This window comes from Bos grunniens, chromosome 23 (genome assembly GCF_055505025.1).
Source record: "Bos grunniens cultivar Pamir isolate PY7600 chromosome 23, Bosgru_T2T1.0, whole genome shotgun sequence".
Lineage (NCBI taxonomy): Eukaryota > Metazoa > Chordata > Mammalia > Artiodactyla > Bovidae > Bos > Bos grunniens.
Window position 1 is genome coordinate 21,354,357 of NC_141187.1, and position 15,535 is coordinate 21,369,891.

At 42.7% G+C, this 15,535-nt stretch overlaps 1 protein-coding gene across 17 annotated transcripts in view; it reads right to left on the minus strand.

The window, feature by feature from the left end:
* The window catches only part of ADGRF5 (adhesion G protein-coupled receptor F5), a 112,791-nt gene that overhangs the window by 14,995 nt on the left and 82,261 nt on the right, over positions 1-15,535 (minus strand). For 10 of the 17 annotated variants that reach the window (XM_086372019.1, XM_086372025.1, XM_086372023.1 and 7 more), the window contains exons 9-13: positions 14,735-14,956; positions 13,546-13,749; positions 7,499-7,669; positions 5,891-6,100; positions 2,188-2,400 (exon numbers count right to left, since the gene is read on the minus strand). In XM_086372019.1, coding sequence (XP_086228145.1) covers positions 2,188-2,400; positions 5,891-6,100; positions 7,499-7,669; positions 13,546-13,749; positions 14,735-14,956 — 1,020 coding nt within the window. Of the gene's footprint in view, positions 1-2,187; positions 2,401-5,890; positions 6,101-6,251; positions 6,372-7,498; positions 7,670-13,545; positions 13,750-14,734; positions 14,957-15,535 lie in introns of all 17 variants that reach the window. The other 7 variants (XM_086372011.1, XM_086372009.1, XM_086372010.1 and 4 more) reach the window with 1 other exon arrangement.

Here is a 15,535-nt window from a genome sequence, read left to right on the forward strand (position 1 = left end):
CAGAGGATGAGACGGCTGGCTGGACAGCATCACCGATGCAATGAATATGAACTTGGGCAGATTCTAGGAGATGGTGAGGGACAGGGAGGCCTGGCATGCTGCAGCATATGGGGTCACAAAGAATTGGACACGACTGGGTGGCTGAACAACAGCAACTCCTACCAGACCCTAAGGTTTCAGCGGGTAGGTACCTGGTCATACTTATCTTTGCATCTCCTAGTGCCTAGGTCAGTGTCTGGCACACAGAAAACCCTGAACACATGCGTGTTTACCACAGAATGTTGAAATGCTTAAATATTTCCGTACCCAGATTGATTTCATATCCCCCTGCCACGCATCCTTCTCTACATTGTCTAGTCGTTATGGGATTCCCCACTTTCCTGAACTTCCTTTGTTCTTTCCATCTGTTAATGCTCATTTTGGGGTATTTAATATTCTATATATTGCCTTCTAGGACATATGCTCTTCTAGATATTAATCTACATGCCCCACTTCTTTGATCTCCTTTTCATTGCCTCCTGTATTCATTGTGTTCTATATTAAGCAGGAGGTCCCCAAGAACCATTCTTGAAAGTATGAATGAGCTCCTAAATCCCTGGTGATGGTGTCAGTGAGTTAAGATTTGGGATTGTGAAGTCATATTTGGTTGATCTTTATCTGAATGAATCCTGAGGGATCTGGGTGGAAGGTACATTCAACCAGACAGGACTTGAATTTTTTTTTTTTTGGTCAGGTACCATTGAGTGCTACCAATGGAGTCTCTTAAGTTAATTATTCCTCAGCTTGGAGTTCCTGGACCACATAGGTAGTATAAATTCAAGCCCCAAACCTAGGCAGGACAATCATAATTCTCAGGTGAAATTTTTACCTTTTATCAGCAATGAGGCCAAGCTCTTAACTCTTGCAGATGAATTTTAGTTTTTTCCTAGATTCTTCTTCTTTTACTAAGCACGTCATTATGTGAGGGCCCTGACATTGTGCTGGTGGGTGGGGTGCCTTAGTTACTGCCTTGGGATCAAGGCCTTCTCTCTAATACACTTCAGAGCTTTCAAACTCAAATTCAAGATTCTGGGTTTCTGATTTTGGCAAATGCCTTCAGGGCATCTCATCATTAGCAAAAACATTTCCTGTAATTCTTCTTTTTTTTAATTTTTATTTATTTTTATTTTTTAATTATTATTATTATTTTTACTTTATAATATTGTATTGGTTTTGCCATACATCAACATGCATCCACCACAGGTGTACACGTGTTCCCCATCCTGAACCCCCTCCCACCTCCCTCCCCATACATCCCTCTGGGTCATCCCAGTGCACCAGCCCCAAGCTTCCTGTATCCTGCATCGAACCTGGACTGGCGATTCATTTCTTATATGATATTATACATGTTTTAATGCCATTCTCCCAAATCATCCCCCACTCCCTCTCCCACAGAGTCCAAAAGACTGTTCTATACATCTGTGTCTCTTTATTGTCTCGCATACAGGGTTGTCGTTACCATTTTTCTAAATTCCACATATATGCGTTAGTACACTGTATTGGTGTTTTTCTTTCTGGCTTACTTCACTCTGTATAATAGGCTCCATTGTTTCTGTTACTCTTTGGGCTGCTCAGCTGTGCATTTACAGGATTCTTGTGGTACTATGATTGCATGCTAACTCCTGCACAGAGGGAGGAATGATTAGAATATCTAGTCTACTATATGGAACATGTAGAAGGCTCATGACGGTAACTTAATATGGTCTTCAACAGTCATCACTAGAAACAATGGGTTCCACTCTCACAGACTCTCAAGATTTTGTCACAAACCACTTGCTCAGATGGTAAAGAATTGGCCTACAATGCAGGAGGCCCAGGTTCGATCCCTGGGTCGGGAAGATGTCCTGGAGAAGGGAATGGGTACCCACTCCAGTATTCTTGTCTGGAGAATTATATGGAGAATTATATGGTGGGCTACAGTCCATGGGGTCTCAAAGAGTCAGACATGACTGAGCAATTAACATTTTCACATTTCAACGAGCCACTGGCCACATAGCAAAATAGAAGGCAGTAAAGCCTCATGGACTCCTCTGTTATATTCTGTCTGATGGAATCCTTACGTCTCTTTACCCCTACTTTAAGAGTAAATATGTAGACTCCATGTATATGGAATCTTATGTCCTAACAATTCAGCAGTGGGCATCTTACCAGCAGGAAAGGACGAGGAACCCACTTGAAAAATAACCCTGTAGTCTGAATCTTCCTCAATGCAGCATCTGATATGATGGGAGCTATGGCATGGAATTGCAGCTTCCACAGGATCAACCATGATGTTGGACTCTAGAGGCAGCGGGTACACGATGACATCTTTGGCCATGACCCTGTACAAATTCTTGTATCGAAATACACAGTGATAGGTTCCTGAGTGGAAGGAAGCCAAGAAGAGATGGAACAAAAGTCATCGCTCCAGAAAGGCATTAGCTGAACCTCAAAAACATCATGCTGAGTGACAGAAGCCAGACGCAAAAGGCCACATATCGTATGATCCCAGTTCTATGAAACGTCTACAGTAGACAAATACACAGGAACAGAAAATAGAGTAGTGGTTGCCTAGGGCTGGGGGTTTGGGAGAAAATGAGGTGACTTGTAAAGCATATGGAATTTCTCTTGGTGGGGGTGGGGAGTGATGAAAATGTTCTCAAATCGACTACAGTAAAGTTTGCACAATTCCAGTACACTAAAAGCCACTGAACTGTATCCTTTGAATGAATCAATTCTATAGTGCATGAATTTTATTTAATAAAGCAATTGCAAAATCAAACAAACAAACAAACAGGAAGGCATTGGCTGAAAATGTTAAGAAGAGGATTGGGTTTCCTTGTCAAGCTGGGACAAGTGCACAGTGACCCCTCCTGGGCCCTAGATGAGAAAACGCTCCGTTGAGTCCCCTCCTGGGCTCTCTGTGCATTTGAACCCATCCTCATGGAAATATTCACTTACTTTTGAATACAATGTAGTGGCTTATCCAGAGTCAAACAGCCTGTTGGAGTAGGATCGAGTTTCAAATCAGGTTCCCAAGACCTCCTCCAAGGCTCTTTCTTTAACCAGGAGGGAAAAAATGAGAATTTGGTATGTGCTGGGCTGGGGAGTTCTTTGAAGAAAGTTGTCAGTGAGATGGAGCCAGAGCCCTGGGGTCTTGTGACACCATCTCTAAGGGAGTAGATGCTTCTGGTTCTGGCACATCATTGCACCGCTAAGGAGTGCAGAGGGAAGGGGGAAGGAGGGAGAAGTGGATTGTGAACTCTTGGGAGAGTTTGACCTGTGGACTCTGGGATTAGATGTCTGACGCTTATCTAAAAAAGTCTGAAGATGAGAATGGGCCGACTCAACTTTGCAGGAGTGAAAAGAGAAGGCTGCAGTGGGAGTTGCCTGCATGCCCAGTGCTTGGTGAAGCAGAGTGGACTACGGACAGGGCTTGGGTTGACCTTCATGAAAGCCACCTTTCCCACTGGACTTCACACCAGAGCCCATCAGGGGATGAGCCGCCGCTGGGTCAGCTGCTGTGGGGACAGCCGGAAGTTTATCACAGCATCTACAGTTAAGTAGGACCTTTCAATGTTGCCGACATTGCTTCTCTTTGTCCTAACTTTGGGGGAGTCAGAGCAGCTGCTGGGCAGAGAAAAAAACAAGTAGGAAAAGACCAGAGAGAAAATGCCTTCCGATTCCCATTGGGAGGGAGGGAAAGAAACTTTACACTGAATAGAAAAGTGTAGTCAATTTTGATGAGAACAGATGATTTTTAGAACCTGAGTGGGACTGTTTAATGGTTCAATATTGTCTGATAGTCGGAAAGGGCTATTGGGCAGAGCAAGTATGAGCTCAGCATAGGAGAAATGGGAATATTTCCCATTCCTGATGGTATCCACCAAGTCCAACCAGACAAGAAGCAGTTATTTCTAGTGTTGCCTAAGCCTTCCTTACAGGAAAAAATCAAGACAACCTGGAACTCACAGGATCTGGACTGATTAAGCCTATCATTCATGAAAAGCTTTAGAACAAAGTAGTTAATAATTGGCTTCTGGGGACTTGCCTAGTGGTCCAGTGTTTAAGACGCCACGCTTAGTTCAATCCCTGGTCCGGGAACTAAGATCCCACAAGTGCAGCCTCCCCACCCTCCCCAAAAAAGAGAACTCTTGGCCTCGAGCCAGTCACCTTTTCCCTTGGGCTCTGCCATTCAGCAGATGCATGCATAATCTCAGGCAGTTTCTTACCCTCTCTGGGCCCCAGTGTCCTCATCTGTGGAATGGAGATGATAATGACACTCTCCTCTAGGTTTATTGTTTTAAATTAATTCATGTACTTAAATACTTAGCACAATGTCTATCACACAGCAGAAGCTCAAGAAATGTCAATTATTATTGAAGGGATCCTATCAAATTTCTTTTTCTTCCAAAAATTTGCATTTTCTCTCAACTTAAACAGTATCTAGGGATAAGTATTGGAGAAGGTGATGGCACCCCACTCCAGTACTCTTGCCAGGAAAATCCCATGGACCGAGGAGCCCGGTAGGCTGCAGTCCATGGGGTCCATCAGAGTTGGACACGACTGAGCAACTTCACCTTCACTTTTCACCTTCATGCATTGGAGAAGGAAATGGCAACCCACTCCAGTGTTCTTGCCTGGAGAATCCCAGGGACAGGGGAGCCTGATGGGCTGCCATCTATGGGGTCTCACAGAGTCGGACACGACTGAAGCGACTTAGCAGCAGGGATAAGTAGAAAATTAAAACGTTTTTCTTTCCTCTTTTGGAACCAGGCATATAAAACTTTTAGGAAGAATTTTTATACCTCAGTTGGGTGAAACAAGAGTGTGGTAAAAATACTTGAAAAAAAAATCCTCTTAGGAGTTTGGAATTATATGCATACCACTAATGCATAAAATAGATGAATTACAAGGACCTGGTGTATAGCACAGGGAACTATATGCAATATCTTATAATAACCTATAATGGGAAAGAATCTAAAAAAGAACATATATATGTGTGTGTGTGTGTATATATATATATATATATATAACTGAGTCATTTCATATAAAAAACTGAATCACATACATATACAAAAACTGAATTGCTTTATATTTAAAACTGAATCACATATATAAGTGATTATATGTGATTACATGGGGATTATATATATCACATATACATGATATCTTCATATATGTGTGTGTAAATATATATATATATATAAATATACACGGAGAAGGCAATGGCACCCAACTCCAGTTGCCTGCAAAATCCCATGGATGGAGGAGCCTGGTGGGCTGCAGTCCATGGGGTTGCTGAGGGTTGGACACGACTGAGCGACTTCACTTTCACTTTTCACTTTCATGCACTGGAGAAGGCAATGGCAACCCACTCCAGTGTTCTTGCCTGGAGAATCCCAGGGACGGAAGCCTGGTGGGCTGCTGTCTATGGGGTCACACAGAGTCGGACATGACTGAAGTGATTTAGCAGCAGCAGCAGCATATAAATATACAAAATCACTTTGCCATACACTTGAAACTAAACACAACATCGTAAATTAACTATAGTTAAATTAAAACAAAAAATCTTCTCAACGGCAAAACACAGGCTCTAGAATCAGAGACCAGTTTTAATTCTTTCTCTACAACTTAAGTTGTGGAAACTTAGGCACATTTATTATCCTCGCTGAACCTCATTTTCTGCATCTGTAAAATGATAATAGTGACATCTTCCCCCAAAGGGCTGTTGCATTGAGTGATGACGTATGACGTGCAGAGTGGCTGGCACAGGCATGGCTTGGGCCAGGCCCTCCATGGATGGCAATGATTCCAGTGTATTTCTAGGGGTCCCAGAACCAGGGTGCAGGGTATCTGGGCTTTCACTCACCATTCCACTCCCTGGTTGAGGTCTTGACTGTCAGCACCGACTCTGCTCTGTCAGGATACCTCCTCGTGGTATAAAACCTTTTGTATATTTTAGTTCCAGCAGAAGTGTTCCAGTACATCTCATCATAGTTACTCATATCGCTGATGCACTTTATAAAAAAGCTTTGTCCCTCAGAAACAGAAATTAGGTCCGGGGTTATGTTTAGCTTGGCTAAAAGAATGCAAATAAAACAGACAAAAGAAAACCAACAACAAGTATAATGTTTAGTCTTTCTGGTGACGTCCACATAGAGTGAAATTTCACATGGAGACAGAAAGCATGAGCGGTCCTGACTCTACTGGGGTCAACGCGGCATTGGTACCTTGCTGCTCCCGGGCTTTACTTGTCTCTAGGCTGTTCTTGGTGGTGCTCTGAACTGTACTCATTTCCATCACAAGCCTTTGGGATTCGCGCACTTCCCCTTTGTGGCTGGAATTATCTCCTAATGATCAGCAGGGCAAAAGGTTGCAAACTTAAGAGTGTTGACTTAACTCAACTCCCCTCCAACCTCTTCCAGGTACCTCAAGGGAAACTCAATGGCTCAGTTCCTATGACCGTATCATTTTCTACTCTTTCGAAATAACTTAAAATGCCATGGTGTATTTTAATTTCTCTCTTTTGTATCTCTTCTCCATGAAAATGTGAGCTCCTTAAGAGCAGGACCCTCTCATGCGTGTCCTCGTTCACATCGCCAGCGTCAGCACTGGGTCCACTACCCAGTCGGTGCTTACCAAGAAGATGAGTGGTTTCTGAAACGACTTGTGAAGCAGAGGGATCACAGCAGTTACACTGCCCAAATAATTATATCTGGACTGAGAAGTAGAGACACCCAAATTGTTCAGAAGTGGGGACTGATGATTTATCTAAATTGTTTTTGTATGATGGGCACAAAAACATGTTTGCCTGCCCAATTTTTGCAGAGAATGCAGCAGAAAGTTTTAAATGTCTGATACAGGGGTGAAGTTAGAATGCTTTAAGATATAAGCAGTAGAAACGATACTTTTAAGAGTCCTAGAATTAATTGAAAACAAACACACTTGTTACAACTGTAAGATAACCAGGAAATACCAGACTCCTAAAGCTTTCTGCTGCATTCTCTCTGAAAAAGATAAAATGGGAGAGAAAAGGGGGGAATGAAGGATGGTGGGGAGTGAGCCAAGCTATTGCAATTCAAGAGAGGGAGAATGGGATTATGGGAGAAAAAGTAGGATATAAGGGGCATTATCCTTGTGAAGTGAAAGTCGCTCCATTGTGTCCGACTCTTAGACCATGGGATTCCTTCCTTATTCAGTGACTAATCTGAGTGTGAAACCTACTTCAGCTTTTTGCCTTCTCAGTACAACGTAGGCGGTTCCTTCCCTGCAACCACTGCTTCCTATTCTTACCCTTCCTTGTAAGGAATTCCTGTGAATTTAACTGGCAGAGATGCAAATCCCACTGTGTGATTTACCCCAACCACCATCTCACAACCAGGGAAGGCCCGGCTTCACTGCTCATGGATGTTCCCAGTTCACTGGCAGCCCCTGGTTTGAGGGGCAAGCCCAAAAATGCTAGTGAAAGAGTCCTTACCCACAGACATGAATGTCACTTCTATGTCCTTTCTGCCTCTGGCTCCGTGGGCACTGATGAACTCACACGTGTAGACCACTGTCGTTCCAGACGACCCGCTCGGACACTGAGTCCCATTGGCCACGAGGGTGTATGTGCTGCAGCCATTGTCCGTGTCTATTTCAGCGTTTCCTGCAACAACATAAGAGGTTCTCTTGCTGTCACGGTTATCTGACTCTCTGGTTTGGTAGCAAAGAAGCCAAATCGTGGGCTTCCCTGGTGGCTCAGTGGTAAAGAATCTGCCTGCCAATACAGGAGACATGGGTTTGATCCCTGATCTTGGAAGATCCCACATGCTGCAAAGCAACCAAGCCCATGCACCGCAACTATTGAGCCTGTGCTCTAGAGTCTGGGAGTCACAACTAGTGAGCCCATATGCCACAAGTAAGGAGGCCCAAGGGTCCTAGAGCTTGTGCTCTGCATCAAGAGAAACCACTGCAATGAGAAGCTTTTGCACCACAACTACAGAGTAATTGCCACTTGCCACAACTGGAGAAAAGCCCAAGCAGCAGTGAAGACCACACACAGCCAAAAATAAATGAATAAAGTTATTTACAAAAACAAGAAGCCAAATCAGCTAACATGACTCCTTATTTACATCCAGTTTTCTCTTTGAATGGAGAGGCTGCTGCTGCTACTGCTGCTAAGTCGCTTCAGTCGTGTCCGACTCTGTGCGACCCCATAGACGGCAGCCCACCAGGCTCCCCAGTCCCTGGGATTCTCCAGGCAAGAACACTGGAGTGGGTTGCCATTTCCTTCTCCAGTGCATGAAAGTGAAAAGTGAAAGTGAAGTCGCTCAGTCATGTCCGACTCTTAGTGACCTCATGGACTTCAGCCTGCCAGGCTCCTCCATCCATGGGATTTTCCAGGCAAGAGTACTGGAGTGGGGTGCCATTGCCTTCTGTTGAATGGAGAGGCAGGATGGTATAATGGTTAGTCCTGCCACTTTAGGATCCAGGTGGCCTGGCTGCAGTTTCCAAACTGTATTATTATCTTTTTAAATTTTTTTTTAATGTGGACTTTTTTTTTAAAAAGTCTTTGTTGAACTGGTTACCAGAGAAGGCAATGGCACCCCACTCCAGTACTCTCGCCTGGAAAATCCCATGGACTGAAGGGTCTCGTAGGCTGCAGTCCATGGGGTCGCTAAGAGTCAGACATGACTGAGTGACTTCACTTTTACTTTTCACTTTCCTGCATTGGAGAAGGAAATGGAAACCCACTCCAGTGTTCTTGCCTGGAGAATCCCAAGGACGGGGGAGCCTCGTGGGCTGCCGTCTATGGGGTCGCACAGAATCGGACACGACTGAAGTGACTTAGCAGCAGCAGCAGAGCTGGTTACAATATTGCTTCTGTTCTTTGTGTTTTGGTTTTTTGGGCGTGAGGCGTGTGGGGTTTTGGCTCCCTGATCAGGGCTCAAACCCGCACTCCCCGCATTGGAAGACAAAGTCTTAAACCACTAGACCACCAGGGAAGTCCCCAACACTCTAGTACCTACCGGCAGGGTGTTGTTGGGAAAGTCACTAAGCCACGCTCTATCTCAGTTTCTCCAGATGTAAAATGGGGATATATAACAGCTATGACCTAGGATTGTAGTCAGGTAAAAGGAGTTACTATGTGAACACTTAGGATAGTGGCTGGCTGGGGCCAGCCCCTAACCAAGACCATGATGATTGCTGAAGTGTGAAAAATTTAAAAAGAGAAGTCATGTTTTTGGATATGATTTCAATTGGAAGAGGAAAAGATGATAGATTATTTTGACTATTTTTATTATTAAAAGGAGGAAGAAACAGGACTCAGGCCTCTGATACTCGTCTCACTTGAGACCTGTTTTCGTAACTTATTCCTTCCTATTAGTCATATGTTTTAGTCGAAGCTTTACCTTCGTGTTTTCTTCAGTTACCAGCAGTTCACCCTTCAGAATAGCTGCTCCTTCCTGTCTTCCTCTCCGTTCCCAAGATGCTCTGCCCTCCACGCCATCTCACTTCCTGCCTGTGTCTCTATGATGCTCTCTTGGACACCTTTTTCTACTTCGGTTCCTTCATCCCTCCCCTCCATCCTTGCCTTCTGCCATGTACCCTGAAGACATTCCTCAAACACTGACAATCTTCCAAAAATTAAAGAAAAAGAAAAAACCCTTCTGATGAACTCTAACATAAATGCATCTTTTACAGCCTTAGCTGGAGGATCAATGATATTTAAAATATTCTGATTGAAAAGGAACCAGCTTTTCTCCCCAGTCTCCAAAATGATAATTCAGAACACCAAACTGATTTACCACCTTGGGTATATTATTAATACCTCCTGGTTCATAGGTACAAAGGTCCATTCATCTCCAAGGCTCATACCTCCACTCATTTTTGGAAAACCTACTTCCTCCACTTCCTCCAGGACCTCTCACTCCATCCCTCTCCCTTGGCTGCAGAACAATGGAAGGTACTAAATGCAGCCTGTAAGTTGGCACTCTGCTTTCCAGAGTAGAGGTGGGAGGCAGTTCCAAGTTTGTTGCTCAAGATTAAATAATACCCAATGAAGAATTCCCAGGACATTGAGGATAAGTGAAGGCATGGTTTTCAAAGCTATCATCATTATCAGAAAGCAGTTATTGTGGCAGATTCAATGTATTCAACTCTGTTTTAAATATTGACATTCATTATCTCTTGTCTCTTCTTTCAAAAGTCTCACAAAATGGGTGCCATTGTCTCTATTTAAAAGATGAAAATCTGGGAGCTCCTTAGCGATCTACTGGTTAGGATTTGGCACTTTCGCTGTCCCTGCCGAGTTCAATCTCTAAGATTCCACAAGCCCTGAAAATACCCCAAAACCCCAGAAAGCCCAACCTGCTTGAAAAAGACCACCTTCATCTTCTTAAAGTTAGAAATTCTGACACTATGGATTACTTCCTTTCCATCTTATCCCTTGCTGGAAGTGCTTTGAAAATCCAGTGCAACTGTTTCTGAGATGAGGCGATACGTTCAGTTCCAACACACTGGGGTGAATTATTTAGCTCGATGGCTTTCTCCTGATCTAGAAAAATGGCTGCTAAGAGAACTTGTGGAATTTGGAAAAAGATGGCCCCAGCGAGGGGAGGGCAAAGGAGAAGGAAAGAGGACAGGTGTCGAGAGAGAGCAGAGGTTAAATTCATCAGAGAATCCCTTGTAAGGGTCCCCAAGTGGCCTGCCCCAGCCAGGGTGGCAGGAAATCCATTGTTCTGTTGTTAGTTGAGCCTGCCCGGGGCATTAAGAATGTCTGTAGCAGGGATGGCCACAGAGAGGTCCCTGAGCATCTGTACTGTAGACTTCCTGGTTCCTTTGCCAGAGGGCAAGGCCTTTCACCACTCACAGTTAAAAGCCTCTAAGTCAGCAACACGGGAACTGTGCAAGGTCTTTCTCCCATCTGGCAGTTCCTTTAGGATGTCTACACCTCCTCTTCTTTGGAATCAAGGAAGTGGCTAAATGGACCATATGTCAACTTGTTCAACAGTTACCAGATGCCTTTACCATTCTGTGGAGTACTTTAAGGTGGAAACAAATGTGCTTTGAAAACTGGATGTGCTCAGAAAACGTTACATCTCAATTGATCCTTATTTTATTTATGATTTAATATTATCCAATAGGGAAGGCTTTGTAAAAGTTCCACCACAATGATGGATTTCATGGCTAAAGCTACAATTGCTTTAATGATTTTTTTTTAACTTGAAAGATGAGCACATAATACTGTCATTTCTTAAGAGAAGAATTGCCTATGTGAGGTTTATAGGCAGAGAACAGTTTTCTGTTTCACAGTACAATTTCTGCTGGATCAGCTCATGCCAAGGCTGACTCACCAGGCATGTGTGATATAGTTTGGCCAAGACAAAGACTTGAATTATTTTCTTTTTCTATTGTGACATCCTCGGATAAGTCATTGAATTTGAACCTCAATTTCCTTATTTGAAAATGGAAGGCAAAAAAAAATGTCTGCTTCAAACTTGTGGTCAAAGTTAAATGTGATTAAAGTGATAACAATATGTGCATACTTATAACTGGTTCATACTGTACAGCAGAAACCAACACAACATTGTAAAGCAATTATCTTCCAATTAAAATAAATAAAAATTTATTTTATTTATAAGAATATAAAAATTTATAAGAAAATAATAGCAAATGAAGCAACTGACAAACAACTAATCTCAAAAATATACAAGCAACTCCTACAGCTCAACTCCAGAAAAATAAATGACCCAATCAAAAAATGGGCCAAAGAACTAAATAGACATTTCTCCAAAGAAGACATACAGATGGCTAACAAACACATGCAAAGATGCTCAACATCACTCATTATCAGAGAAATGCAAATCAAAACCACTATGAGGTACCATTTCACACCAGTCAGAATGGCTGCAATCCAAAAGTCTACAAATAATAAATGCTGGAGAGGGTGTGGAGAAAAGGGAACCCTCTTACACTGTTGGTGGGAATGCAAATTAGTACAGCCACTATGGAGAACAGTGTGGAGATTCCTTTAAAAACTGGAAATAGAACTGCCTTATGATCCAGCAATCCCACTGCTGGGCATACACACTGAGGAAACCAGAAGCGAAAGAGACACGTGTACCCCAATGTTCATCACAGCACTGTTTATAATAGCCAGGACATGGAAGCAACTTAGATGTCCATCAGCAGATGAATGGATAAGAAAGCTGTGGTACATATACACAATGGAGTATTACTCAGCCATTAAAAAGAATACATTTGAATCAGTTCTAATGAGGTGGATGAAACTGGAGCCTATTATACAGAGTGAAGTAAGCCAGAAGGAAAAACATAAATACAGTATACTAATGCATATATATGGAATTTAGAAAGATGATGGTAACAGTAACCCGGTGTATGAGACAGCAAAAGAGACACTGATGTATAGAACAGTCTTATGGACTCTGTGGGAGAGGGAGAGGGTGGGAAGATTTGGGAGACTGACATTGAAACACATAAAATATCATGTAAGAAACGAGATGCCAGTCCAGGTTCGATGCACGACACTGGATGCTTGGGGCTAGTGCACTGGGACGACCCAGAGGGATGGTATGGGGAGGGAGGAGGGAGGAGGGTCCAGGATGGGGAACACACGTATACCTGTGGCGGAAAAAAAAATAAATAAAAATAAAAAAATAAAAATTTTTTTCAAGTGAGAACATGTTTTTTGAAAAATGATCATAAATTATTACACAAAAAGAGCACTATTGCTATTTTAATTTCTTCTACTTATTATTATTCATCAGTACAAACTGAAAGGTGGGGAATTTCAAGCGTGATCTCAGATAACCAACAGGATCAGAAATTGACATTGGTTGAGAGACAAACAGGTTGATAGAGAAAGATATAGAACCAAAGACACAGAGTCAGATAATTAGTGGGAAGGACAGACACCAGGAGGAGAGACTCAGGAATTCGACTCTCCAAGTCAGACTTCAAAGCAAAACCCATGACCTCATCTTTGTCTCTTTGCTGAAGAGGGAAAGGAAAGGGAAGTGGGGACAAGATTTTCTGCAGGGAAGATGCGATAAACCTATGTCATCCCATCACTCCCTCTTGAATCTTCTCTGCCAGAATCTAGTTTACATCCCAGGTATGACACTTATGGATTTCCCCAATGGCTCAGCAGGTAAAGAATCCACTTGCTATTCAAGGAGCCACAGGAGACTTGGGTTCAATCCCTGGACTGGGAAGATCCAGTAGAGGAGAAAATGGCAACCTACCCCAGTATTCCCGCTGGGCTACAGTGCATGGGGTCACAAGGAGCTGGCCATGACTGAGCACAGAGCACACGCGACACTTATGTGTACATACTTTGGGAATTTTGTTCTAGCATGGCTTAGCTGGAGCTGGCCTCAAACCTAGTACTTCTTCCACAGTCTGAGGTCTAGAAAAAACCCAGCTACCTGACATTTGCTCTTTTACCCACTGCATCTCTATTTTTACTTGGCCAAAATGCAAAAAACCTATTTGCGAAAGGGTTTCTAACAGGCTCACCTGGAACGCTTATACTCCCTTCCTGCTTCCATTCAATTTGACTCCAATTCACGTTCACCTCACTGCAGCAGCGCAAAGACACAGGACTGTTGTCACACATCACCTCCGTGGCTTCACTTGCCTGTATCTGGATGGGTATAACTTCCACTTTTCTTTTGGACGCATATTCAAAAATATCTAATGTCAGCTTGCAGATGTATTCACCTGTAGCAAATACAAAAAAAGACATGGATTATTACTATAACATATATCTAGTTCCCTAGAAGAAGGATGGCCTCATCTTATGTGTCATGGTGGTACTTCATGAAACATCATTTTCAAAAGCATATGAGACTTCTTATAAGCAACCCTAAAGGAATATTCAGGAGGTACTGAAGGTTGAGGGAGATATTTCTAATGCCACGAGGTGAGGAGTAGAGAGATGTTCTAAGGAAAAGGCAGAAATCTGAGTCCTTTTTGGTAAGGAAAAAAAGTGTGGGGATGCTTCAGAGGTACAAAGAGAAGATGGGAAACCCATGGATCATTTTGGCATCCTATTTAACTCTGTGGCAAAGTCAGAGTCAACAAACACCTGATAGAATCCATGTGTCTGCAGTCCAGTTTCTCTTTGAGAGAAAATGAGATGCCTCTGTTGACATCTGGATTGCAGTGATGCTATTAAATTTTAGAATGTCAGGTATAAGAGTTATGCTTCTGTGGTCGCTGGGGAGGAACAGGTGGGAGGGATTCCAACAGAGAAGAAGAAAACCTGGGGAGAGCAGTGATGAATATGTTCACTACCTTGATCACGGTGATATTTGCACAGGTGTATCCACATGCCAAAACTTATTAAACTATATGTGCAAAATTATATGTGTAAGTTATAATTTAAATTATAAATGTAAGCATACTAACTTTACATATGTACAGTTTATTCCATGTCACTTCTACCTCAACAAAGCTCTTCTCACATTTTTTAAAAATGTTAAAAAAAAAATAAACCTGCTTTTTGTCTTAGGTTCCAGCTCATAAGCTTTGGTAAATGTGGAAAATTCTATCTGTCTCCCCAGGCTAAATTTGCTTGGCTCATTCACCATGGGATTAATTTTCAGTTGTGAACATTTGAGCTTCTTTTTGAAGAGGAAAAGTCTGTCTACACACACTACTACAGTTTGATTCTTTCTTAGCCCTTCATTCCATGGCAACCCACCCATGGAACCCCGAGTGATGTTGTGGATAATAAGGCGCGACACGGAGGTCATGTTGTTGAGCACAGAGGTGTAGATGGAGACTTCAGTGCTGTTCTGGATGTCGAGGCCCGTTTCCGCCTGCGTCCAGGACACATTGGTGGAAAAAACTTCATTCTCACACATCAGCGTTACTGTATCTCCTTCAAAAATGATTTCTGGTGTGATGGAGAATTTCGTTTCATCTGGAAATCCAAACAAAAGCTATTAGGATCCCAAAGCAAATGAATGGAATTAATGATACTCCCCAATGCCACCACCACAGGTGTTCTCAAGATGTGTCCGTGGTGATGAATAATGCATCGTGTTCCCCACACTCCTTCCCTGGACAGCTGGGACCTGAGGGCCCCGGAGTGACTGAGCCAGCTATTAGGGACGCGGTTTCTAGCTTGGGATCTTTGCACACTTAAGAGTTGTCAATGATGCTAATGGGGATCCCAAATCTATTTTCAGTGTTTCAAATAATCTGTCACAGATACAAACAACAGACTTGTGGTTGCCAAGGGGAAGGAGAATAGGGGAGGGATGGATTGGTAGGTTGGGATTAGCAGATACAAACTATTATATATAGGTTGGCTAAACAGCAAGATTTTATCGTACAGCACAGGGAACTGTAAACCACAGTCAAGAAGAATATGGAAAAGAACATACAAATATAAATATAGATAATTGAACCACTTTGCTGTACAGCAGAAATTAACACAGCATTGTAAATCAACTATACTTCAATAAAATTTATACAATAAAAATGCAAAAAAAATTCT